Consider the following 23,645-nt stretch of genomic DNA (forward strand, 5'->3'; position numbering starts at 1 on the left):
AACAAAGTTTAGTATTTTTAACTGGCAGAAAAGTTTTATTTACCTGCTTAATTTAACTTTTCCAATATCAGGTCTCCATTCTCCATGATTCATAGAGCTTCTCGTCTCCACTCTGGGGTGAGATAAAGGTTTGCTCCAATTTTCAATCCTTCTCTCTATCTGTAAAAGGCAGATATCATAAAGATGATATTTTAGCTAGGTGCAGAATAGTACCTAATAGGTATACTAATAAACATACACTCTTATTAAAGTTTTCCTTTTTTGTACTTTGTAGGCAGGTTTAAGATTAACTATTTTGTTAGGCTACATATTATGTCAATATTAAAAAGAATAGAGGGGTCATGAGCTATAATTAACTCTCCCCTCAGGGCAGGGACTCAATCCCGATTTTGTATGTTGTCTTTGAAATCAGCAAATAGCGAAGGAAATATAAATACTGCCGAGTACCAACAAAGGAACAAAAAGCAATTAGCTGGACGACAAAAAGGATCTCATCCACTTGGGCCAGGTATTTGTCTGGATTATACATCTATGCTTTGCTTATTATACTTTTAATATGTCAATCTGATAAAACTACAAAAAAATACCTCTGCCTGTTCCCAAGGGGCTCCAGTCCAGTTCAAAGTTTTCATGGAGAAAACACCAGTTCCAGGTAAACTTTCATTCTGAGTCTTCTTGTTCTGGTAATTAATATAATGTTTATTATCAAGTATTCCTTTTAGAGAAACACTTTTTTCAAAAAGCTTTACAAATTGCTATAAACCTTTGATCCGACTCTTAAGAAGCTCTGCAATGCGCATATTTTATCATGTAAAAAATAAATATCAAGATACATTGGTTTTTGTATCAAATGGTAACACAATTTGAATTTTTGATTATTTTTAGGGGACTGTTAAACGTTTCCCTTTTATTGGTAGGGGACATTATAATAAACATCCCTGATGATAACTGATAAGTTCTTCAGCTGATAACCTTTCATCTAACTGAATTAGATCTGAGTTGTCTTTAACAATTTCTGCAAGAAGAATTATTTCATCACAAGAAAACTTATTTTGAAAACTTTTATCCCCGTCAACATAAGTTGATTTTGAATATTCTTTGTTCATTCCTATTAAAATCTTGATATTGTGCATTAAAACGAGCAAAAAATGATAATTATTGTATAAAGGGGAGAGGGGGGAGTTTGTTGCGTCTATTGTCATTAGATACCGTTTTTATAAAAGATACCAAATATTGTGGTAGTTATTGACTCATCCAAAAAGAGTTTATGTAATTATCTCTTAAATTAAGGGAGTAGCGCCTAAAATAAAATTGCTGGTATCTCATGAAAATGGATGCAACCAAACTACCCCCCCCCCCTCTTTTTTTGTTGTTGAAATATTCTTCCCTGCATTATCTTCAGAATCATTATTTGCATCTTTGGTTTCCATAATATTAATATCATCTTTGTCAGTTTCACCCAGTTTTTCTGATGTACTTTCACCTTCTCCAGATTTTTTCTTTTCAGCCTAAATAAGAAAATCTACCTATCATTTGTTTAAAAAAGCTGTCCAATTATACAATACATTAAATAACTATTATCTAACTTTATAATTACAGTAGCACCTCTAGTATCTAGTAAGTCTCAATAAAAAGGGATAAGAAAAGCAAAAAATAGTCTATAACTGTTCCAAAATCTTGAATGTTAAATTTGAATAGTACTTAACAATCCCGGGTCATATGTGAAGCTTCTAAAAAATGAAAAGCTAAATCGGTTTAGTAGTAATCAAAATCTTCAGCTACAGACAAAAAAAACTTTCTACTTTATGCAATAGGATAACAACCATGTTAATGTTTAATCTTAAAAATGCCTTTAAATATTGACGTATTAAATCGCTATAATATGTAACTTTTTCATTTTATGAAGTGGCAGGAGTGCAGTGTAATTGTATGTTTCAAAACATCTCGTTAACGGATAGACCGATTGTTTCACCTTTCACATTTATTTTTTATTAACCTTATTTTTATTTACAGTATAAATATAGAGGTCAAACGAAATAACGAACAAGTTTTAGAGTAGCTTCACTCTTCAAAACACAGTGCAATAGTTGGTGCGCGTCCACTTAAGAAATTAACACAGTGCAATGCATTAAATGTGTTTTCCAGTATGGCTTCAAAACCGATCATCGAATTAGAAACGTTTCTAAGTCTTACTGAAAAATCGTGTATCGTATTGTATTATAGCCAGTTTTCTAAGAATAGTAAAATAAAAATCATAATATTCATACCAGTTTTGACAGAACGGAGGAGCCGAAGGCCCGATCTGATTTTCATCATATAATTTTTCATTTTAATATCCGCGGTAAGCTGTCTATGATACGATGCGCTAAATCAGTACGAAACATTTGTGAAATGTGAATTTATCTAAGCAAGCAAGGTGTAAGGTGCATAAAAAAAATATTTCTCACTGCTTTTTCATCATTTTCAGTATCAACAACCTTCTCATCATTCTCTTTTTCATCCATTTTCAAATTTTCATTTGCAGATCTGAAACCAGTTAAATTAAACTAATAATAAAGAGATGCAAACTAAATATATAACTTTATTTAAATTGGTGTATGACTACAACAAAACAGCAGGTGTATATTTATTATATTGTATAATAATAAAACATTCTTTTAACATCATCAACTTATTCCTTTTAAAAATAGGTACTATTACTGAAAAATCAAATGTTTTCAATTGTCCATTAAAGTTCTTAGAATTTTTTATATTTTTCGGGTAATTTATTAATTTTTTAGTAATAATACCAAGCAATTAAAATTGTTCTGCATGAAAAAATCTAAAGATCGGCTCTGACAAAGTCACCGGGGCCGGGAGGCTTTTCAGTCAAGGAGGTCAGCTTGCCAAAAGGTTCAGCGGCATAACGGCCGGACCTGGGGCCTGCTGGCGGCTTTTTACCGGCCTTAAGGTCCTCCAAAATCTCGTGCATGTCCTTTTCGGTCAAGTCTTCATAGTAATCATCGTTAATTTGAACCATAGGAGCGTTCACACATGCGCCAAGGCATTCCACCTCGGAGAGGGTGAACATTTTATCGGCGCTGGTTTCGCCAACTTTAATGTTAAGATTTTCCTTGATGGCTTTCAAAATTTCGTCAGAGCCACGCAGCCAACAGGGGGTGGTTGTGCAAATCTAAAAAAGGAACAATCACAATAATTTTGATCTAATATCAATTACAATCCCGTGTATAAGTTAGTAATCATTAAGAATATAACAATCAATGTTATAAAAAAGACAAGAAAAAAACTTATTAAAGGGATAGTTTCACGAAGTGCATTTAAAAAAAAATAGTGAACTGTAAGTTTTTTCTATTTTAAATAACGTAGTAGTGCATAATATAAAGTTATTGATTAAAATTAAGAGATTTTACCAGGGATTTTCCTTAAAAAATGAGTTTTTCATTTTTATTTTCAACTTCGTTGCGTGTTATATATGGCAAAAACTTTTTTGTCATAAGTACAACTTTAGATAGCATTTACTAGTTAATAGAACTTTAAACTTTTTATACAACAAAATACACATAACAACAAAGAATGACCAATAAAATATTCAGTATGGTACTTAGAGTAGTGATCTTTTTATATGTCTTAGTAGAATATATTAGGCATTTGATAGATATGATTGTGATAAAGAATTTTATCATTGACCTGACCAAACTTTTTTTATTTGACAATATCTAAAAGAGTTAGTGATTTGCAACATAAATTACATGAGAATGGTCTTTTTATATATATATATATTGTATGGTTAGTTGGTATTTCCGCGTGAGATAATGTTTATATTGTAAGTAAACCGGACGGTTTTCTTTATTTTTTTAAAAAGAATTTATAGAAAACCTGTTCTATAGTGAACCTGACGTTATTTTTTATGTTTTTTAAGTAACTTGTCCCAAGGGGAACCCCTGTTCAATTTTTTTATAACTCTTGTGAAATATGTGGAAAAAGATTATCTAAAATTGGTGTTTTGGCTATACATATTTGGAAAAAAGTAGACCATTCTCATGTAATTTATGTGGCAAATCTCTTTAACTTTTTTCGTTATTGTCAAATAAAAAAAGTTTGGTCTGGTCAATGTTAAAAATTCTTTAACATATAATCATATCTATCCAATGCCTAATATATTCTACTAAGACATATAAAAGTTCACTACTCTAAGTACCTTAACTCTTTAAATACACTTCATAGAACTATCCCTTTCAGATGGGCAAAAGGGATTTAATATCTGTGTGTGATAGACAAAAAATGCGCAAAGGAAAAGTTAAGGAAATAACATTATGTTAGGAAGGGAGATAGAAAGAGCGAGAAGACATGTTGAAAGTAATGTCAGCAAGACACACAGAAAGAATCAGATAAGTTTTAGAGTAGCTTAATGTCAAAATGAACAATGAACATAGGGGAAAAATAAAACTTTGTTTTAAAATAAAATCCATAAATAGAATTTAATGTACCAACCTGGACGTGATATTTACCAACGGGGTTCCTCATGAACATGGTGTAAAAAGTGGCAACCTCGTACACACGCATACGCGGCATTCCTGTTTGGCGGTAAAAGTTCATTCAAAAAATTAAAACTATCTAAAAAAATTATTAGCTTAAATATTGAAGTAAAATAGTCCGTATTGTCTCAGGGGGGGGGGGGGGGACATTAAGCTGTTTATTAAACAAGTCTCAAAAATTTCATATTAACGTTTTCTTATTCGTTGGCTTAACATCTTTGGGAAATTTTAATGAATCTTTTTTGTTGGTTTATTAACTTGAGTGTTCAAAAGTTTCAACCACTAATTGAATCTACACAGTGGGTAATTTTGTGTATCATGATTTGGGATGTACAATGTACATAAATTATTCGGCCATTGTCTTATTCCTTTAGATCCCTTCTTGTGTCTAGCCTACTTTAATAGTTCATTTTTCATAGGACCATTGTATTCGGAACATGAAAAAAACAAGAATGAACACTTTCCAATGAATTCAGCAACGTGGTGCATGGCACTGATGGGCAACCAACCACCGTTCTGGCGCTGGGCAAGGTCAAGCAGGGGGATAACCTAGAATATATTCATTTTAAATATTCAATTTCAAGGTTTGAATAAAGCCAGAGAGATAGGGGACAATGGGCTGTTTATTACACTAGTCCTTAAAGTTTTCTTATTGGTTGGTTTTACAACTTGGGGACTTTTTATTAGTTAGTTTTTTTAAGTTAAGTGTTCGTTCAAACGTTTCATCTACTAATTAACCTCTACAGATTGTTAAAATTTCCAGGATTATTTTTTGACATAAATTGTAGATATAAACAGAAATGTTTTAGCTTTTATTATAATTTAACAACAATAAAAAAAAGACCTACCGCAGCCCTCTTATGACCCTCAGGGTAGATTGACATAATGGCATTGGCCCTGTTCTTATTCTCTTCAGAAAACTCAAAAGGGGTCTCAGAATTGTTTTCGTTGGTGTCCCTGAAAAAAGGCCAATTCAAGTTTTAGAATTACTCTTTCGTTCATCCATTTCTATGCCTATCATTTAATTTTCTTGTCATTCTATTAATAAGTTTTTCTGTCAGACCGTCTGACTGTTTGTTTGTCTCTCTGTTATCAGTAATCATCTTTCGTCTATTAATAAGAATAGCTGTCTGTCCATCTAATATAAATTTATCTAATTATTATCAGTGACTATACTTGTTAATTTTTAATATTTCAGTCTATTTATCTATCTACCTGTGAATCATAAGACCCCCACCGCCAGTCCTAGCTGCGCTAGTGCTGAGCGCACGTCTAGACTCGCGGACAAGAGATCCTAACAGACTCTTAGCCAACATTGTGTCTGCTGAAATTTTACATCCAGTTATTATTATTAATACAGTCAAAAATGCAACATAACAAGAATATTTTTAAGTGTACAAAAAAATTGAGGTACAAAATTACAACATTATCATATTTTTTTTGACAAAAAAAGGGCCTTTAAATCAATTAAAAAGTGCAAATTAAAAAAGTAAAAAAAATTAGGTATACATAATCCAAATTATTAAAATAGACCCTGACAAAAAATGTACAAATACTTTTCAAGATGAATTTGCTCACAGAGCAGCCAAACACTTTCATGGTTTTTCGGATAATAGTAGACCAAAACAATGATTGCAAAATGCTTTTTATTTCTCGTGTTTAATTTTTGTTGAGGGACAAGTAAATGAGATTAAGTAAATGATCGTAAATGATCTATTTATTGAAGAATAATTTGTTTTCTTTTAGTTAACAATACATTATCCCTATTTCTATTTTTATAGTGTATTTCTTGAAAATTTGTAAATACATAAGTAAAAATGATTGGCTTAATTGCTTCGTGACATTTATTCATCATTGGTATCCATAGCTGTTTCCTGGTTGGCCTCTCTTTGCTCTTTCTTCTCCTTGTCCCTCTCCTCTCTGGTCTTCTTGGGCTTGGGATTGTACCACTTGCTGCTCTGTGCAATGGCCTCCACGGCGCAATCCTGCTTGGCCTGCTTCTTGCTCTTGGCAGAGGCCTTAAAATAGTTAGGTTAGGAAACAGGGGTGTATATTTTCAAATTTGACCCTGCTGAAGGGAGGGGGGGGGGGATAAATAATATGTGGTTGGGGGGAAAAAAAATGTAAAAATTAAGAGAACTGAAATCATTTTTTTCCATTTTTCTCTCCTTTTTGGTGAAAAAAACTTAAAGAATATGTGGGAGGGGGGATACTATGAATAAAATAAAGAGTTTTGAAAAACATTTTATTTCCTTTCTTGCTGGAAAAAGTTGGAGGGGAAAAAAATAAAAAAAATTTGCAGCAGGGGAAAAAAAAATCTTGTGCAGAATATTCACCCCTGTTAGGAGAAGAAGGGTACAGTAATTTGACAAAAGTATTTCTTTAAAATAAACTAGTTCCTGCACCCTTCGCATCTTGAGGCTCAGTATTTGACGATTAAAAAATTAGTCTAATATCTAACCATCCCATGGTATATAGAAATGAAATAACCTAAAATCACTGGTAAAAATGTGAAGCTTACCTAAATTGGAGAACTCAATCGGTTCATTATTCATGGAAATCTTAAACTTTAGCAAAGTCTTACTACTTCATAATTAAGATAATCTGTCTAAATATATTTTTGTATTTGTTTCTCTAACATTTTAGCTAAACTCTTATTTATCTAGGTTCATGCCTTTCCTTACCTTATAAACATGACGTCCATCAATGACAAGTTGCATGGTGAACATTTTGGTTCCATTAATTTCTGTCTCATCGGTCTGGGTATATTCGCCTTGAATTCCAGTCCTAAGGATAGAAGCAGCTAAAGAAATATTGAAAATAGAAATATATACCTAACTGAAGGTTTAAAAAGTTTTTTTTCGTCAAAATTCACATGAACTGAAGGATCGGAGCCTTAAGGCCTAGACACAAAAATAACCGAAATTATAAAAAAACACATCTTTTCCTACACCATAGCCTCTTAATAAAAAGAGTTTCTTTAATTGCCAAAACTTAGTTGTATTGTGTTATATTGTTTCTTTGTACTTTTTGAAAATTCTCGAATAATCTCTTCAAAAATCTATTTTTAATTTTACCTAGCCATCATTTCATTAACTCTAGCCAGTGGAGGTTTCTCTGGGTCATCTCTGTCCATCCAGGTGCCGGCCAAGCCTCCAGCACCTGCGGTTCCAGGAGGTGCTAGTTTGCCCTTTACTTCGTTATTTTCGTTGGGCATGGTAATTAATTCCTATAAAATCAAGATTATTAAAACTAATGAAAAACGTTAAAAATAAACAGCCAAAAAAAGAATAAAACCTACTGTACGGCCGATTTTTAAGAAAAGTAAAAAAAAACAATAAAAATGTTAAATAAAAGAAATAAACAGTTGTTTCTAAAAATATGATAACTAAAATTTCATATCTAACATTTTATGTAAATTTAAATAATAACTCATACCCCCCCCCCCCCCCTCCCGCGGCCTCTTTAAAAGACCGCAATTCCTAAATAATTAATAAATTTGTTTACCTTTGGCATAACATATCCTTGTTGTTGCCATTGTTCGTACATCTTGTACAGAGCTAAACTTGCAATTATAGGCCATGGACAGTAATCCTCACTTGCCATCCTTGAATAAATATTTATAGCATCGTATTATAGACAGTTTTACGCGGATGATAAAATGGAAAATTATAAGATTAAAACCAGCTATTTTAGCACCGAGTGGCCAAAGGCCTGGGCCAACAAAACTGGTATTTATTTCATGATTATTATTATAATATTATATTATTTGTGGAAAAATGTCTGTAATAGGATTTTTCTCAATATGGCTGAGTACTGATTAAAATCCAGCGGATATTAATCGGTTTTGAAGCCATACTGGCAAAAACAATGAAGATTATGTTAAACATTAATAAGGATTATTTATCTAAAAGTAGCGCAACAATAATCATTGGACATACCCTAATCATTAGAGTAGCGGCAATTATAAAACGGTTTCAGTTTGAAGAAAGTATAAAACTTAAGCTAATAAGTTTTAATAAATATTAATAGACTTAAATATCTATCTTAATACTTACTTTTGTTTGCAAGTATAATTTTCATCGCATCTTTTCACAATTTCACCCTTGATGGCATTTTCAGCGGCCACCAAACGAGCGTCATTCTAAAAAAGTAGGATACACTTTTATTCTTGTAATACTAATATATCAGATTAATTAAAAAACAACAAGGTTGTTGTAGGTCATCCTATCTCCTACTAAATTGTACAATATTCTTTTATAGAACACATTAAACTTGAAAATTTAAATGGTGAATTCAAGGACGTCCAAGGGGAGGGGGGGAGTGATTACACCAACCACTCAAACGAATTTTTTCATTTTGCCCCATTCCATTTAAAATTTACCCCAACCATTTAGGAGGGGTTATTTAGTTTTACCCCCCCCCCCCCCCAAACAATTTGGGTAATTTTTTTTGGCTAAAAACCGGATCTAACCCAGAAGATATTACCGGAGATATATTTACCTTATTGAGACCATCTCCAGCATATCTACTACCATTAACTACACATACACAGTCAAAATCACCAATCTAAGAATACAAGTTAAAACAATTAAATGAATTTCAAATGTTTTATAAATTGTTAAACTTTATAATAAATAGGTACACACAGAAGCTTTGTTTGCACAAGTAGAACGAAAACAGAGTTCGCCGATAATAAAATTAGTAGATATTATTGTCATACCATATAATTCTAAAGTCCCTTGATTTAAAATAATTACACAACATTTAATCCTAAATTGACTGTAAACGTGGTGTTGCACGTGTGGACATCGAACCCGGTTATTGTCGTGCACGCTAATGCCGCGTACACGCGTACAGTTTTGTCAAAACCAGGTTGCCACTTAAATTTTTTTTATAAAAATTTTAAAAATGAATAAATTGCTTTTAACATTGAAATTATAGTGGTACTTACTAGTAAAAGTATAGTATACTTAAAAATTATTTTTTTAATATATTTACAGGGTTGCCGTAAAACTTTCACTTCAAAATATATTCCAGAAAATTATATTTTCACTTTTTCAATATTTTTGAAGAATAAGAATGTATTTGACAAGAATATTTATTTCTATTGTGATTTAAAAGGAAAAAACTAAAAATCGTTAGAAAATTATTATATTATAAAATTATAGTTTTTTTTAATGCATATTTATGCTAGTTTAGAGTTATTTGTTTGAAATAAAAATTTCAAATCTAGGTTTATTATTCTCTTTTCTTTGGCTGGAAAAATAATATAAACTTTAATTTCCATTGTGAAGGTATTAATTTTAACGTTAAAGTTTGTAATATTAAGGCCCATAAAAATTATACTTTTACTTAATAAAATTTTTTTTTATTTCAGAAAATATTATTTTCATTAAGAACAAAGACGTTTGTGAAAAAAAAAATGTAAAAATGCTTAAATAAGAGCAATAAATATATATCTTATTATATCCTTTATAGCGTATGTTTTGTTTTGGTTGCGGCATTTTTATGCGTTCTGCTGAGCTATCATCAGCTGTGCAAAGTTATTAGTTAACAAAAGGTGGGTTCTATAAACAAAACTGTTACGGTATCAACAGCTGCAAATACGGTATCAACAACAAAAATCTGACGCTAGACGTTCAGAAGTCATTTCACGGTATACGCAATCGCTGTAACATATCGCTGTTATGACGTCATCTCACATTGCTGTAGATATCACAGGTGGATCAGGGAGATGAGCAGCATCTCACAGAATAAGCTATCAAAAGCTGTCAAAATTCCTACTTTTACAGACGAAAAAATTGTAAACAAAACAAAAAATCATGCATTGAAAGCATGATTTATTATGAAAAAACGGGGCATTTATAAAAGATCTCTTTGCAGGGGATAAAAAAATTTAAATAAAAAAAAATTAAATAATTTACAGGTCTAATTTTTCAAAACTAGATATTTTTTTATTTTTTTATTTTGATAATTAAATAATTTTTAAAAAATTTTTGGAGATAAAATATTTCATTGGAAAAAAAATAATCTATAATTGAGTAAAAAAATTTAAGGGGAGGGGGGTGTTAGGGGGGCTTTCCTTTCCCCCTCTCCCTTTTCATTTTCTGTACTTAAAAAAATTAAGCTAAAATGACCTAATATGAATACGACATTTGGTTAATATTCCATTTTTATGAGTTCTTGTTGTTGATTTTGTTGTTGTTGACAGCTGCAGTATTGCTGTTCTATCACGGTTCCATATTACCGTATTACATCTCACAGTAATGTTTATAGAACGCACCGACACACAAAAATGGCCGCCCGAGGTACTGCAATGTGAGATACCGTGATAGAACAGCAATGTGATAGAACTGTGATCACAGTTCCGACTATAGAACCCACCTAAAGTTAGTGTGTACATGATACTTAAATTAAGATCAATATAAAAGCTTACAGCATTAAAATCAACTCCATGATACCAAGCCCTTCTCTCCCTCTCCCTGATGGGGACATCGTAGAACTCGTAGGTCACCTTACCCCTGCCCGTCATCAACTCGTTCAGGAGCAACAGTGGGGACTTGGGGTGGATTGATTTGCGCAGCTTGAAGGCGGGACGCTTTCCCAGAGTGGTTGTGATATCCTTAAAAGATATGTTGGTAACCTTTTAAAATATAAAAAACTTTTTGTTTATCAATAACATTCAACAAACAAAAATTATATAAAAATCATTATAATAATACCTACCTTAGGGGTAACTGGTTCTTTTTGGGCCATATTGCCCATCATACCCATACCTCCCTGGGTGTGGCCCATGGCACTGAGGGTGCCTCCCATGCCATAACCTCCCCCTCCGAATCCACCGAAACTGTCCTGTGGACAAAGAGAAAACTATAGTTCAAAGGTCAAGTGATTAATTTAGCATTTCCACAATTTAAGCCAAAAGAGTTACTAGTGATGAAGAGTCAATAAAGTTTTTAAGAAATTAAGGGGCAATCAGCCTATAGGAGGACGAAGATAGAAAACACTGCTGTTATAATTATATAATTCTCCATCCCTGAGTATAATCTTGTCCGTAACCACCGCCAAAACCGCCGTAACCCCCCATACTGTAAGAGCTGTCATAAGCAGCGGCATAGCCGCCGCCTCCGTAGCTTCCGGCCATACTACCGCCGCCACTTCGCGGTTTATTGGATCCACCACGACCACGGCCTGACATTTTGAGATTTTAAGTCTGAAATTTTTAAAATATTCAATCAGAATTGATATAAGACCATCCGCCGAAAACAACTACAAGGTCTATAGCATAAAATCTGTTTTATGTTCGTGCGCCTTAGTATAACTACCTAACTTGCTTCAAAATAAATATACCTAGTAAAAAATTGAGATTTTATACTTGAAGCAATAGTACCGATCTACTTTGCAAATTCAATCTGAAAGATTTAGGTAGCTTGCATAGTTGGAAAATACGTATCTAGCTTTATATATAAAGCATTGCTATTGCAAGAGAACCGGTAAAGAACGTGAAGTGTAAATTATAACGATAAAGTATTATTATTGTCTTAGAAACAACAAATAGATTATTTTATAGTTTTACGAACAATTAGATAAATACCCATAATAGACCAATACAAAATTGTAGAAAACCTTCAAATGTTAGAAAATTAACACATTCATAAAATTCATTTTCAGCTAGTTTTAAAGCTAAAACTTCAGCTTAATTACTTTAAAGTCCTTCAATTCTATGAAAACTTCTATAATTCACAATTTTAGATATAACACTTAGCATTTGTTATGAAAATTAAGCTAAAAATTACAAAAATCATATTACACAAGATGGAAAATTACACTGTCGCGCAGTTATAGTTTAGAATGCCGCAATCCATTATTTACGCTGCTTTCCTTATACGGAAAGGCGACTTTCTCTGAATATTCACGCAACCTCGGTAAGTGAAACTCCAAAGATGAGAGGTAAACAAAACAATCAAGTCCTCAAGGTTGTTTTTTTATAAAGAGAGATGTCCAGGAAGTGATAGCCCTAGTGGCTATACAAAAGTGTCTCGTCCTTCTCCATGACTACTTAGGTCCAAACACTAAGAAACAATGGCTACACACACACCTCATTTATAGAATATATTATGTAAAATGTTACCATTTCGGGAATAAATTTCGTTGTGTAAATTACAAGATTTTATCTGTGAATTTAATACAGCAATCAACATTTGAATATCACTTAAATTGGAGTCATCCTAATATGTTGAAGTACACTTGATAATTGCAAATATTGAAACTGAAAATCAATAATCCGGTCCTTATATTTATAAAATTTTATGACAGAAAAAAATTATTCGGTTGTAATAATTCAAATATTCTCACAAAAAGAAAAAATCCTATACTATCACTAATTTTAAAAACATATACGCATTGTGAAACTACCCCTTTTTAATGGCACTCCAAATTCACAACAGCAACCTTAATTAAGCCCATGACAATATATTTCCTCTTGTAGTGAACGAACAAACCCTTATTACAGAAAATATAACACAAGATAAATTATCTAAATAATTTGTTTATTATAAATGCGAGTCATATAAATCATAAAAATTGAGATTTCTATTCTTAAACATTAATTTCAAAAACTTTAACTGAACCGGTTGGCGTATTTTTTTTCTTCATAAAAAATGAATCTTTTAATTCTGTTTGAATAATTTTAGATTTCAAATCACATTATTTTCTAAAACATCACAAACTGAAAACATATTTTTGTTTTAGTGATTTTTCTTCTTCTAAAAATGATTTTAAAAAATAAGGTACATAAGGAATTTAAAGTATGTTATACATCTTCTACAATGGTAGAAGAGAGAATTTGAGTTTGTTTGTTCTTAATCGCTGCCGCCGCCGCTTTCACTCTTCATTTCAGCGTCGCTATCATCCTTATCACTTGACTTCTTCTTATCACCGCCATCACTATCACTGTCGCTGTCGTCAATAAACTCTTTGCTTTTGAAGCTACCGCCGGTACCACCGGTCGGCGCCGCCTTGGCCTTGCTGCTTGAACTCTTCTTTGGTGATTTGGCGGGCTTGTCGCCACCACCCTTTGCTGCTTTCTTGGCGGATTTTTTAGCCTGAAATTAGAAAAGTTGAAATCAAGATGTAAAAAAATGTAAGACTTAAATCTGTCTGTGAGGAATTTTTAAAATATATATTTCGAGTGATGGTACCTATAACCCACTATCTCACAAAATATGACCCATTACTTATGTTTAAGAATAGTTATTTATCGCATAGTTTTATTAACAGCTTTCCGCGGATATAAAAATGCACAATTTTTCATATAACTGAGAACCGGTTCTAATCCAACGGATATTAATAGGTTTCGAAAATTCTTTCCATTCTCATTGAGTCCTCTAGTGACGCGTAACCGCTTGTTATTAATAAATTTATAAGTAGCACAGCTACTCTATAATACCTCCGCCATAGCCTCCTCTCCGCCATTCTCTAGCCACTCCTTGTAATCCTTGTCGTATTGCTCCTTCGCCTCCTTGGCCTTGCCCTCCCACTCTTTCTTCTCACTGTCTGACATCTCCCTCCAGATTTCTCCACTCTTCCTGCCAACTTCCGTAACTTTGAGTCCAGGGAATTCTTCCTAAAAATTAAAATAATTCTTGTTATTTAACTTTATCGTTATTATTCTTTAAAAAAATGTCATCAAATATTTTTGTATAAAATTAGCGTTTTAAATGGAAAGAAGTAACAGTTGTCATAACATTTTTACGGTATTGTAAGTTAATTATCGCATCGTATTAAAGTCAGATTTCCACGGATATCAAAATGAAAAATGTTGTAATATTCATTATGACTGAGAACCTGTTCTAATCCAGCGGATAATTACCGGTTTCGAAGACATACTGTAAAAATATTAAACTTACATTAATCTTTTCTCTGCCAACAGCCTGTAGCCACATGAAGTAGGCCGACATTGGTTTCTTAGGCTGACCCGGCAGCTTAGTCAGCTTCTTCTTCTTGCTTCTCCTCTCACCTCCACCTGAAATTTATCAGGAATAAATGCTTGGCTACAAAAGGTCAAATTTACAACAGGTCTAATCTACAAAAGGTCTACCCCTACAAAAGATTTACTCTACAAAAGGTCTACCCCTACAAAAGATCTACTTTACAAAAGGTCTAACTCACAAAAGATCTACTCTACAAAAGGTCTAACCCTTCAAAAGATCTACTCTACAAAAGGTCTAACCCTACAAAAGATCTACTCTACAAAAGGTCTACCCCTACAAAAGATCTACTCTACAAAAGGTCTACCCCTACAAAAGGTCTACCCCTACAAAAGGTCTACCACTACAAAAGATCTACTCCTACATTAGGTCTACAACTTTTTAAAGATCTACTCTACAAAAGGTCTAACCCTACAAAATATCTACTCTACAAAAGGTCTACAACTACAAAAGATCTACTCCTACAAAATTAAATTTTGGGGGGCATATAAAAGATCGCCAATTTTACTTAAAGTTGCCCCCCTCCCCAACAACAGCTGAAAATCACGTATAGGTTTAGTGAGTTTTTCCCAAATTAATTTCGTTGTTGGGATAAGCTGGAAATTTATATTTAGCTTAAATGTTCGATGATAGAATATATACAATTTTGGGGGAATTTAAAAATTAATTTTTACTGTTGCTTGGGCAATTTTGTCCAGAGCAAAAGGTCTTTTTTATTTGGGGTTAAATTAGGCCTTTAGATTTTATCTATCAAAACTCATTAAATAATAATTCTTTACAATATATCAATGAAATAAAATAAACATTTTTAATATCTATTATCCATTTAATACACATAAAAGTCGGCTGTAAAGGGTTAAATATGTGAAAATGAAAATAAATGTATTATAAAATACAACAAATTTATTTTTATCACATTTACAAATATGATACAAAATAAGATTATTCAAACTTACTTTTTAAAAAGTATGTATCTTTAATGTGTACCTAATGTTTTTATTCTTTTCATTTTAATTTAAAAAATATTTAATTATATTAGAAATAAGTCATATTGTGAAAGAACTCTTTTAAAGGGAGAGGTCATTTTCTAGTAAATCCCGTAAAGGTGTGTGTTATAAGGCCTAAAAATAGTAGTAGAACGATAAGGTGCTCTATATATTTGTATTTCCTATTGAATAGAACAATAGGGAAGAAATTTTTTTTTTTTTTTTTTGATAACCGTACCTGGAATATCTGAAATTTCTATCAAACGCTTTGTTTGGCTCAAACTGACACAAATAAAAAAAATATAATTATAATAAATCAACCTGTAAAGAATGACTTCTTCCTTTGTTTAGTGGTATAGATTGTTCTTAACCTTTACCTTGTACCTATAGAAAACATTATTATTATAATTATATTTTTTTTTAATTTTTGTCAGTTTGAGCCAAACAAAGCGTTTGATAGAAATTTCGTATTTTTTTTAGATAATCCAGGTACGGTTATCAAAAAAAAAAAAAAAAATTCCCTATTGTTCTATTCAATAGGGAATACATATATCTAGAGCACCTTATCGTTCTACTACTATTTTTAGGCCTTATAACACACACCTTTACGGGATTTACTAGAAAATGACCTCTCCCTTCTAATTGTGTCATTGCTTAATGCCGAATCTTCATAGTTTGTATGTTAATTCAACATTTAATGAATTACTATAGGTAAATAAACTCAAAAGAGCTATTTTTTTACTATCATTATCTTTTAATCACATTATGAAGAAAAATTATTTGTAAGCAAGAATTTTACCCAAAAAGAAAAGACACATCAATATTCAGAAAAGGGGGGGGGGGGGGGGGGGGTTAAAATGTGGTGACTCGTGCCATGACATACCGCCAATTTTATTTTGGATGCTACTCCCTTAGTTTTAAAGATAATTGGGTAAAATCTTTTGGGCTGGGTCACAAATTACCCCAAGTTTTGGTATCTTTAAAAAAAAAACGGCGGCGGGACCGCCGCTCTCGCCGTTCACCGCCATTTTCCGCCGCCGCAAATTTTTTTTTATTGCATTTCTCGCCGAATTAGGCAATTTGGAATCATTTGAGACCATGTTATTTTTTTCAAAAATTTTCCCCTTATAACCAACCCTGCGGGGGGTAATTTTTTTTCAAATTTTCGTTTATTAAGGTATATCTTACATTCAGTGCCTCTACTAAGCTTTTGAAGATATTGAAACAAAATCTTTTTAGGTAGGTCAGTAAAAAATATTTGAATAAAAAATGGTGGCGGTAACGCCACTCACGCTGTCCACCGCCATTTTCCGCTGCTGCCGCCAAAAATTTTTTTTCTTGCATTTCTCGCCGAATTAGGCAATTTGGAACCATTTTAGACCATGTTATTTTTTTCAAAAATTTTTCCCCTTACAAGCCAAATGGCGGTGGATGGCGGGAGCGGCGGTACCGCTGCCATTTTTTATTCAAATATTTTTTACTGATTTACCTCAAAAGATTTTGTTTCAATATCTTTAAAAGCTTAGTAGAGGCACTGAATGCAAGATATACATTCATAAAGCTTACCAAACAAGTAAATTCAATTTAGACTATCAATTTCCATAATCTTTAGCTTCAGTCAAAAAACCTTACTACTTTAAATTATAGGATACTTTACTAGCGGCTATGCCCCTAGAGGCAATTAAGAGCCCTTAATGATTTTCGCCATAGCTTGTATCGATGGAGTTGGGGGGGAGTCAAACCCCCCCCCCCTCCCACCACCAAAATGATGTTTTGAGAAGTTTGAAAATTGTCTTTTTTAGGAGAAGGGGAGTCACTTTATACTCGGGTTGATTTCTCTTGGGAAGGTGGTGGTACCTTCCCCCTTTCATAATTATGAACTTTCCCAGAACCCTTTAAAAGCTATATTGTAAAGGATAACCATATCAGTTCAATGATTAGCAAGATTCTTTGGTACACAGATACACAGAGAGACTTTCGCAAAAAAAAATTATTTTGTCAAAATTATATTGAACTATTTATGATAATTCCATCCTCCTTCACTCCCTTTAAATTACATGTCCTAAAGCTAAAATAAAACAAGACAAACTGTCCTTAAACAGCACAGATGCAGAAAGACACTTGAGATGCTGGTAATAACATATTACTGAAAAGTCTGAACAGATTGGCTAAAATTACAGATACATGGACGTAGAGACATACACTACTTGTAGAATATATGTGCTTATGTATTAATTGGTGCCATGACACCTAGGCTGCAATAATAGATTCATATACAGACGTACACCAATTATAGAGAAGCTGCACTACTTGTAAAAAAAGGGGGGGTTAATGCAACCATCTTGTAATCAATGCACAAATGGTTCTTAGAATCCGAATTTCTTCATGAAACTTGGCATGAGTACTCCTTAATAGGTTTATTTTCCCAAAATTGAACAAAAAGTTGGAAAAGTAAAGGCTAACGTCTGGTTAAAAAAGATACTCTTTGCAGCTCCCAGACACTTTTAACTGATTCTAGCTAATAGCTGCAGGTACTAGAAATCTAATGAAGGGTTTTTGGTATCTTTTCACGGGAGTTAAAGCAAAAATATGTTTCAAAAAGTTGATTCCTATGTATTAATGCTAGATTTGCCCTACAACTGGCTAAAAAACGCCTAAACAGCTGATCCGTTAGCCATTACTTTTCCAACTTTTGTTTGATTTAGGGAAAATAGACCTACCAAGAATTATTCATGCCAAGTTTCATAAAAAACTTGGGATTCTAAGTGCCATTTGAGCAATGATTCAAGATGGTTTCAATGAATATCCTGATTTTTATAAGTTGTTTTAAAAAACATAAATGTAAAGTTAATGTTTTGACAAATAGCTGAGTATCCCAATATTCCCCCAAGTAAAACAGATTAGGCCAAAACAGGGTATTGGGATTACTGTATGACTTGATCAACAGTTTCTTATAAATTGGCTTAATATCTTTGGGGACTTTTATTGAATTCTTTTTGGTTGGTTCAATAAGTTGAGTGTCAAAAGATTTCAATCACTAATTATGTGATAATAATGTAATCACTGACAGACAGTGCTTGACTATAGAGTAGTTTTGTGACTATATTAAGAAATATTTTGATGGCAAAACAATAGGTTTATTTACATAAAAAAAATATTGCAATGGTTAGGATAGGTTAAATACAATATTGTAGATAAAAGGAACTAATGATGGCAATACTTTAATATGGCTATGGCTCAAGGGTGCCTTAACACAGAGGAAGGCACTAAACAGACAGAATATATCTCATAGCTGTACAACTCCAACTAAAGGATCACACACTGAGATCAGTTGAAATAGGCCAGGGTGTGCATCTAATATCACATTTAACCCCTCCTTGAAGGCGTTATATCTTTAAAACCACATTAAAGGACCATTGTGTTGGGCTGACTGTCTCAACCCAGAATCTTGATTGTTGTGAATGGCAGCCAGCAGGTCAGTGGGATCAAAGAAGATGTCACCATTGGCCCACTCTTCATCCGTGTGACCTAAGAAATCAGCACTTGGAGTATATTTGCATGGTGGAGTTTGATGGGCGCCACCTGGTGAGGTGGGTTGATAGTGCAGGGAGGGAGGTTCTGGATGTGCTAGTGGATGGATGATTTCAACTTCCTTAACATCTGCTTCTAGAGGTGATGTATTAAGACCCCCCTTTTGATCCTTAGCTGGAGGTTCTACTGTAGCTATCTTGAGCACTGTCACTACTTGGGGATCATCTCCATCTGGTCGTATTGCCTGGTCTTGTACCTGTGGACAGCCGACCATCATCTCGATGTCTTCAAGGGTCCTCATCATGCAGCTGCAGCTGTCATTCTGTTGTTCAGTAATACCCTTGTAATTTTTCTCTACATTTTGAGATATTTCTTTCAGGTTAGATTTGTTCTCGCAAACAATAATTTTTGTATGGATTACATTATTATCTTTGATCAATTTTATTAGCCCTGTCAATTTATCAATTTTTGCTGATAACAATTTGGTATGAGTTTGATTTTCATTTATCTCTGTTTTAAGGGCCTTAAAATGGGTGTCAAACAAAATTTTAATTCTCTCATATATTTCATCTTTTGCAGGCACATGAATTGATGTCTGACCGCAAACCTTTGGCTCCACCACTTTGATACTTTCTTTGGAAAGTTTATTGAACTTAATTGCTGGCATTTCATTTGCTTTGACAGTTTTTAATTTGTTTTGTTCAGGTACTGCTTGACCCTCATCATCTGAGTCAGATGGTAGGAATGCAGACAGATTTTTGGAACAATCCAGCTGTGGCAAGGAAGATTCACTGTCACCATTTTCAGCAATTTCCATCTGATCAAAATTTTCACCTTGAACAGGTAAGATTTTTGATAATGTCTCCCGCAGCTCGTTCATAGCTGCAGGTTGAATATTAGATCCATATGTGGCCTTTTGAATGAATTGATACATATGATTAAAGGCTGTATTTTTGTTGGCTCTAATTGAATCAAACAACTGTTCAGATTGTCTGGGATACAGGTGTGGAGCCCCATGATATTTTGGGTACTTATGATTGTAAAATGATGGGGGGTATAGGTACAACTCTTCATGATGTTGGGGATAGTTGTAGCCAGACAGCGGACTGACCACTGTTGGCTTAGATGGTTCACCTTTGATCTTTCTTCTATGCCAAGGCTTCCTGACCCTCCCTTCTACCAGCTTTTGTAAGGGATCCGCTAAAAAAAATTAAGGATCATTATTGAATTTTAATTATATTTCATTTCTTATCCCAAATTATTAATATTTTAATATTACAAAAACGACGACCTTCAAAAATTCTTTAAATTGGATAAATACGTCAACTTATGTGGATTATTTTCACTCAATTTGGACCCTCTTTTAGTTCAACTTCATTTACATTTTCATCCTATATCCTATATCCCATGGGTTTTTTTCAATGGTTTTTTGAAAAACCTTGGGTGGCTTTCTGTATCCCCACCCTGGATTGAATTTTTGTAAAGGAAAGCACATAAATATTAAATATAATACATGTTAAGAAACCACCGACTGCAATGATTGCAATTGATTTTTAATAGTCGAGACATCTTTTTATGTTCTGGCAGATGGTGATACACCAACTATTGTATTATTAAATCTTATGGTAGAATAATGAAAGTAGCAGGGAAACAAATACTCTAAATATTTACTAATCTTATGGTAGAATAATGAAAGTAGCAGGGAAAAAAAACTCTAGATATTTACCAATCTTATGGTAGAATAATGAAAGTAGCAGGGAAATAAATACTCTAAATATTTACCAATCTTATGGTAGAATAATGAAAGTAGCAGGGAAATAAATACTCTAAATATTTACCAATCTTATGGTAGAATAATGAAAGTAGCAGGGAAATAAATACTCTAAATATTTACCAATCTTATGGTAGAATAATGAAAGTAGCTGGGAAATAAATACTCTAAATATTTACCAATCTTATGGTAGAATAATGAAAGTAGCAGGGAAATAAATACTCTAAATATTTACCAATCTTATGGTAGAATAATGAAAGTAGCAGGGAAATAAATACTCTAAATATTTACCTTTTGGTTTGACTATCTTGTTGTACAATGCATCAAAGTAACTGTCAAACTCCATTTTCCCATCCAATTGAGGGGCTCTTCTAATACTTTCATTTGTATTAGAAATTTGGATTAAAAATCATGAAAGATATATATATATCAGGTTTCAAGTGCAAGGTTGCAAGTGAAGGTATCAAAATTGTTACCAGAGAGTTCTCAATACATAATGTAGAGAATAATATAAGAGGTTCAATCACAAGGTTTATATATAGTTTTATTCTTTCAGGGCAGCATGTAGCTGCAACTGGCAAACAATTATATATTGTTTTATTCTTTCAGGGCAGACTGCAAATGCACCTCCTGGCAAACAATTATATATTGTTTTATTCTTTCAGGGCAAACTGCAGCTGCACCTAGCAAACAATCCTGTAGTAATTCCGTTTCCTGATAATTGGCGGGCAGTGGAACAGGGGTGTATATTCTGCACAAGATTTATTTATTTTCCCCTGCTGCAAATTTATAAATTTTTTTCCCTTGTGTTTTTTTCCAGCCAGGAAGGGTATTTACAGAACTCACAATTTTATCTTAATTATTCCATTTGTTTTCCCCCAAATACATATTCCTTTATTTTTTTTTACCCCCCCTTTAGCAGGGTCATTTATGCAGAATATATGCCCTGCCATTTTAACCATCAGCTGGCGGGTCAGCTGGCTGTAGAGGGCCATCCGGTTCTGTGACCAGGCATGCGTTGTGAGAGAGAAAGGAAGAAAAGTTTTATTACTGAGTGTCCTTTGGAATTTATAAGTGAATCTCAAATTTCACACCAATTTTATTTATTAGTGGACGTGAGAATTTTTCACATAGTATTATTCCCTTTTCTGTTGTTAATAAAATTTCAAAATAAATATTGCACAGAAAGAATATACTCTTTTCTTCAAAGGTGTTAAACTCAGGTTTGTTTATTTACTTCTACCTTTCTCCCTCATTAAAACTGTCTAGTTTTAAAACAAGACTGCGCCAAATCATGATATTAACGGAATCACTAACAGACAGTGCTTGACTATGGAGTAGTAATATATACTTTGATAGCAAAACAATAGGTTTATATACATAAAAAATATAGCAGAGCTAAGCATAGGTTTACTACGATATTGTAGATAATAAGAATTAATGATGGCAGTAGTCATACATGCATTAGTTGGGTTTTTGCAACCCAAGTGAAATCCATCTGTTATCCTCCCTATGAAGGCCAACCCTAGTTAAACCCAACTATTATCCTCCTTATGAAGTACAGCCCAAGCGAAACCCATCTGTTGTCCTCCTTATGAAGAACGACCCAAGTTAAACCCAAATTTCGTCCTCCTTATAAAGGACAACCCAAGTGACACCCAACTTTTGTCTTCCTTATGAAGGACAACTCAAGTGAAACCCATCTGTTTTTCTCCTTATGAAGGCTAATCCAAGTTAAGCCCAACTTTTGTCCTCCTATTATAATACATAGAAGGGATAATTTTGTATGATCATTGGGGATGTAAATAAATAGTCTCATCCCTTTAGATTCCTGACACAAACATAATTATGAAGGTACGCAGCTTTTTTCTTTTTAAATTTGACTTTACCTGAGCTTGGCTTAGAGGTGGCTTTTCTTTCTGCCTTCTTCTTGGCCTTTTCAGCTCTCTCTGTTCTTTTCCTTTCTGTTTCACTGTCACTTCCGGATCCCAACTCCTCTTCATCTTCGGAACCTAAATTAGATTCAATATTAGGCGTTTTCCTTATAGCGCCTGTTGCAACCCCCTCGCCCTTATCTTTTTAATAAATTGAAGAAATGAAAGAGAAGAAAATTTTTCTCCTATGATAATGCGTAAAGGGGCAGTGGCACGAAGTGCATTTAAACGTGAATTTAGTTAACTGAATATTTTTTTTCTGTTTAATAGCTTGAACTTCATCTATAGGACATAGGATATTAGAAAGAATTTCAATTTTCTACCAGGTAGTTTTTAAAATATCAAGACTTGAAAAACATATTTTTTTAAAGATATATAACTGTCATGTTTTCACAAAAAAAGAATGATGATTATTTTAGTGGTGCCTAATTGAAAGCTGTTTATTGTATTACAAAATTATATATGTTAGATGGTATTCTTGTAACTTATGCTTCCAATCAAACTTTTTAGATGCACTTCACTCAACTATCCCTTTCGATTGCGTCTAACTGTATCACTGGGATCACTATCTATCTATCTGTTTACCTGTATCACTGGGATCACTGTCATATTCCTCCTTGGCATCCTTGGCCTCGAGAGTATCAGGATTGAACTCCTCGTCATCACTGGACATACTTGAGTTCTCAGAGTCACTCTCAGCGTCTGCTTTAACCTACAAAAAAACATTTATATAAAAGAATAGAGAGGGCACGAGCTATATGTAACTCTTCCCATGGGTTGGGGACCCTGTGCCGACTTTCAATTGGGACTTTGAATATCAGTTAATAGCGTCGAAAATATAAATACAGCCAAGTCGCTACATTAGAACAGAAAGACATTTTCTAGCAGATGAAAAA

At 33.2% G+C, this 23,645-nt stretch overlaps 5 protein-coding genes across 5 annotated transcripts in view; all 5 read right to left on the reverse strand.

Moving 5' to 3' along the window:
• Positions 1 to 23,645, reverse strand: part of LOC145312037 (uncharacterized) — a 242,459-nt gene that overhangs the window by 22,105 nt on the left and 196,709 nt on the right. Inside the window, exons 2-6 of the mRNA XM_080151163.1 lie at positions 2,448 to 2,524; positions 1,388 to 1,508; positions 939 to 1,015; positions 588 to 680; positions 44 to 159 (exon numbers count right to left, since the gene is read on the reverse strand). Coding sequence (XP_080007289.1) covers positions 44 to 159; positions 588 to 680; positions 939 to 1,015; positions 1,388 to 1,508; positions 2,448 to 2,504 — 464 coding nt within the window. The 5' untranslated portion in view covers positions 2,505 to 2,524. The remainder of the gene's footprint in view (positions 1 to 43; positions 160 to 587; positions 681 to 938; positions 1,016 to 1,387; positions 1,509 to 2,447; positions 2,525 to 23,645) is intronic.
• ND-24 (NADH dehydrogenase ubiquinone) overlaps positions 2,526 to 23,645 on the reverse strand; it is a 217,824-nt gene continuing 196,704 nt past the window's right edge. The window contains exons 2-6 of the mRNA XM_080151577.1: positions 5,751 to 5,859; positions 5,384 to 5,492; positions 4,997 to 5,084; positions 4,492 to 4,571; positions 2,526 to 3,172 (exon numbers count right to left, since the gene is read on the reverse strand). Coding sequence (XP_080007703.1) covers positions 2,822 to 3,172; positions 4,492 to 4,571; positions 4,997 to 5,084; positions 5,384 to 5,492; positions 5,751 to 5,851 — 729 coding nt within the window. The 5' untranslated portion in view covers positions 5,852 to 5,859 and the 3' untranslated portion in view covers positions 2,526 to 2,821. The remainder of the gene's footprint in view (positions 3,173 to 4,491; positions 4,572 to 4,996; positions 5,085 to 5,383; positions 5,493 to 5,750; positions 5,860 to 23,645) is intronic.
• LOC145312159 (uncharacterized) lies at positions 5,860 to 11,782 on the reverse strand. Its single transcript, XM_080151324.1, has 9 exons — positions 11,574 to 11,782; positions 11,265 to 11,389; positions 10,975 to 11,160; positions 9,039 to 9,104; positions 8,594 to 8,679; positions 8,043 to 8,142; positions 7,613 to 7,764; positions 7,220 to 7,322; positions 5,860 to 6,553 (listed from the first exon to the last, which is right to left on the reverse strand). Exons 1-9 carry the CDS (start codon positions 11,734 to 11,736, stop codon positions 6,380 to 6,382), a joined length of 1,155 nt encoding a protein of 384 aa, XP_080007450.1. The 5' UTR covers positions 11,737 to 11,782; the 3' UTR covers positions 5,860 to 6,379.
• The window catches only part of Ssrp (structure specific recognition protein), a 207,279-nt gene continuing 196,704 nt past the window's right edge, over positions 13,071 to 23,645 (reverse strand). Inside the window, exons 12-16 of the mRNA XM_080151200.1 lie at positions 23,335 to 23,461; positions 22,705 to 22,827; positions 14,447 to 14,562; positions 13,987 to 14,163; positions 13,071 to 13,642 (exon numbers count right to left, since the gene is read on the reverse strand). Coding sequence (XP_080007326.1) covers positions 13,400 to 13,642; positions 13,987 to 14,163; positions 14,447 to 14,562; positions 22,705 to 22,827; positions 23,335 to 23,461 — 786 coding nt within the window. The 3' untranslated portion in view covers positions 13,071 to 13,399. The remainder of the gene's footprint in view (positions 13,643 to 13,986; positions 14,164 to 14,446; positions 14,563 to 22,704; positions 22,828 to 23,334; positions 23,462 to 23,645) is intronic.
• Positions 16,156 to 22,698, reverse strand: LOC145312123 (uncharacterized). The gene is made up of 2 exons (XM_080151268.1): positions 21,107 to 22,698; positions 16,156 to 20,244 (listed from the first exon to the last, which is right to left on the reverse strand). The coding sequence occupies exons 1-2, from the start codon at positions 21,159 to 21,161 to the stop codon at positions 18,908 to 18,910; spliced, it is 1,392 nt and encodes a 463-aa protein (XP_080007394.1). The 5' UTR covers positions 21,162 to 22,698; the 3' UTR covers positions 16,156 to 18,907.

The sequence above is a fragment of the Acartia tonsa genome, chromosome 1, assembly GCF_053477335.1.
Source record: "Acartia tonsa isolate MP-2025a chromosome 1, ASM5347733v1, whole genome shotgun sequence".
NCBI lineage: Eukaryota > Metazoa > Arthropoda > Copepoda > Calanoida > Acartiidae > Acartia > Acartia tonsa.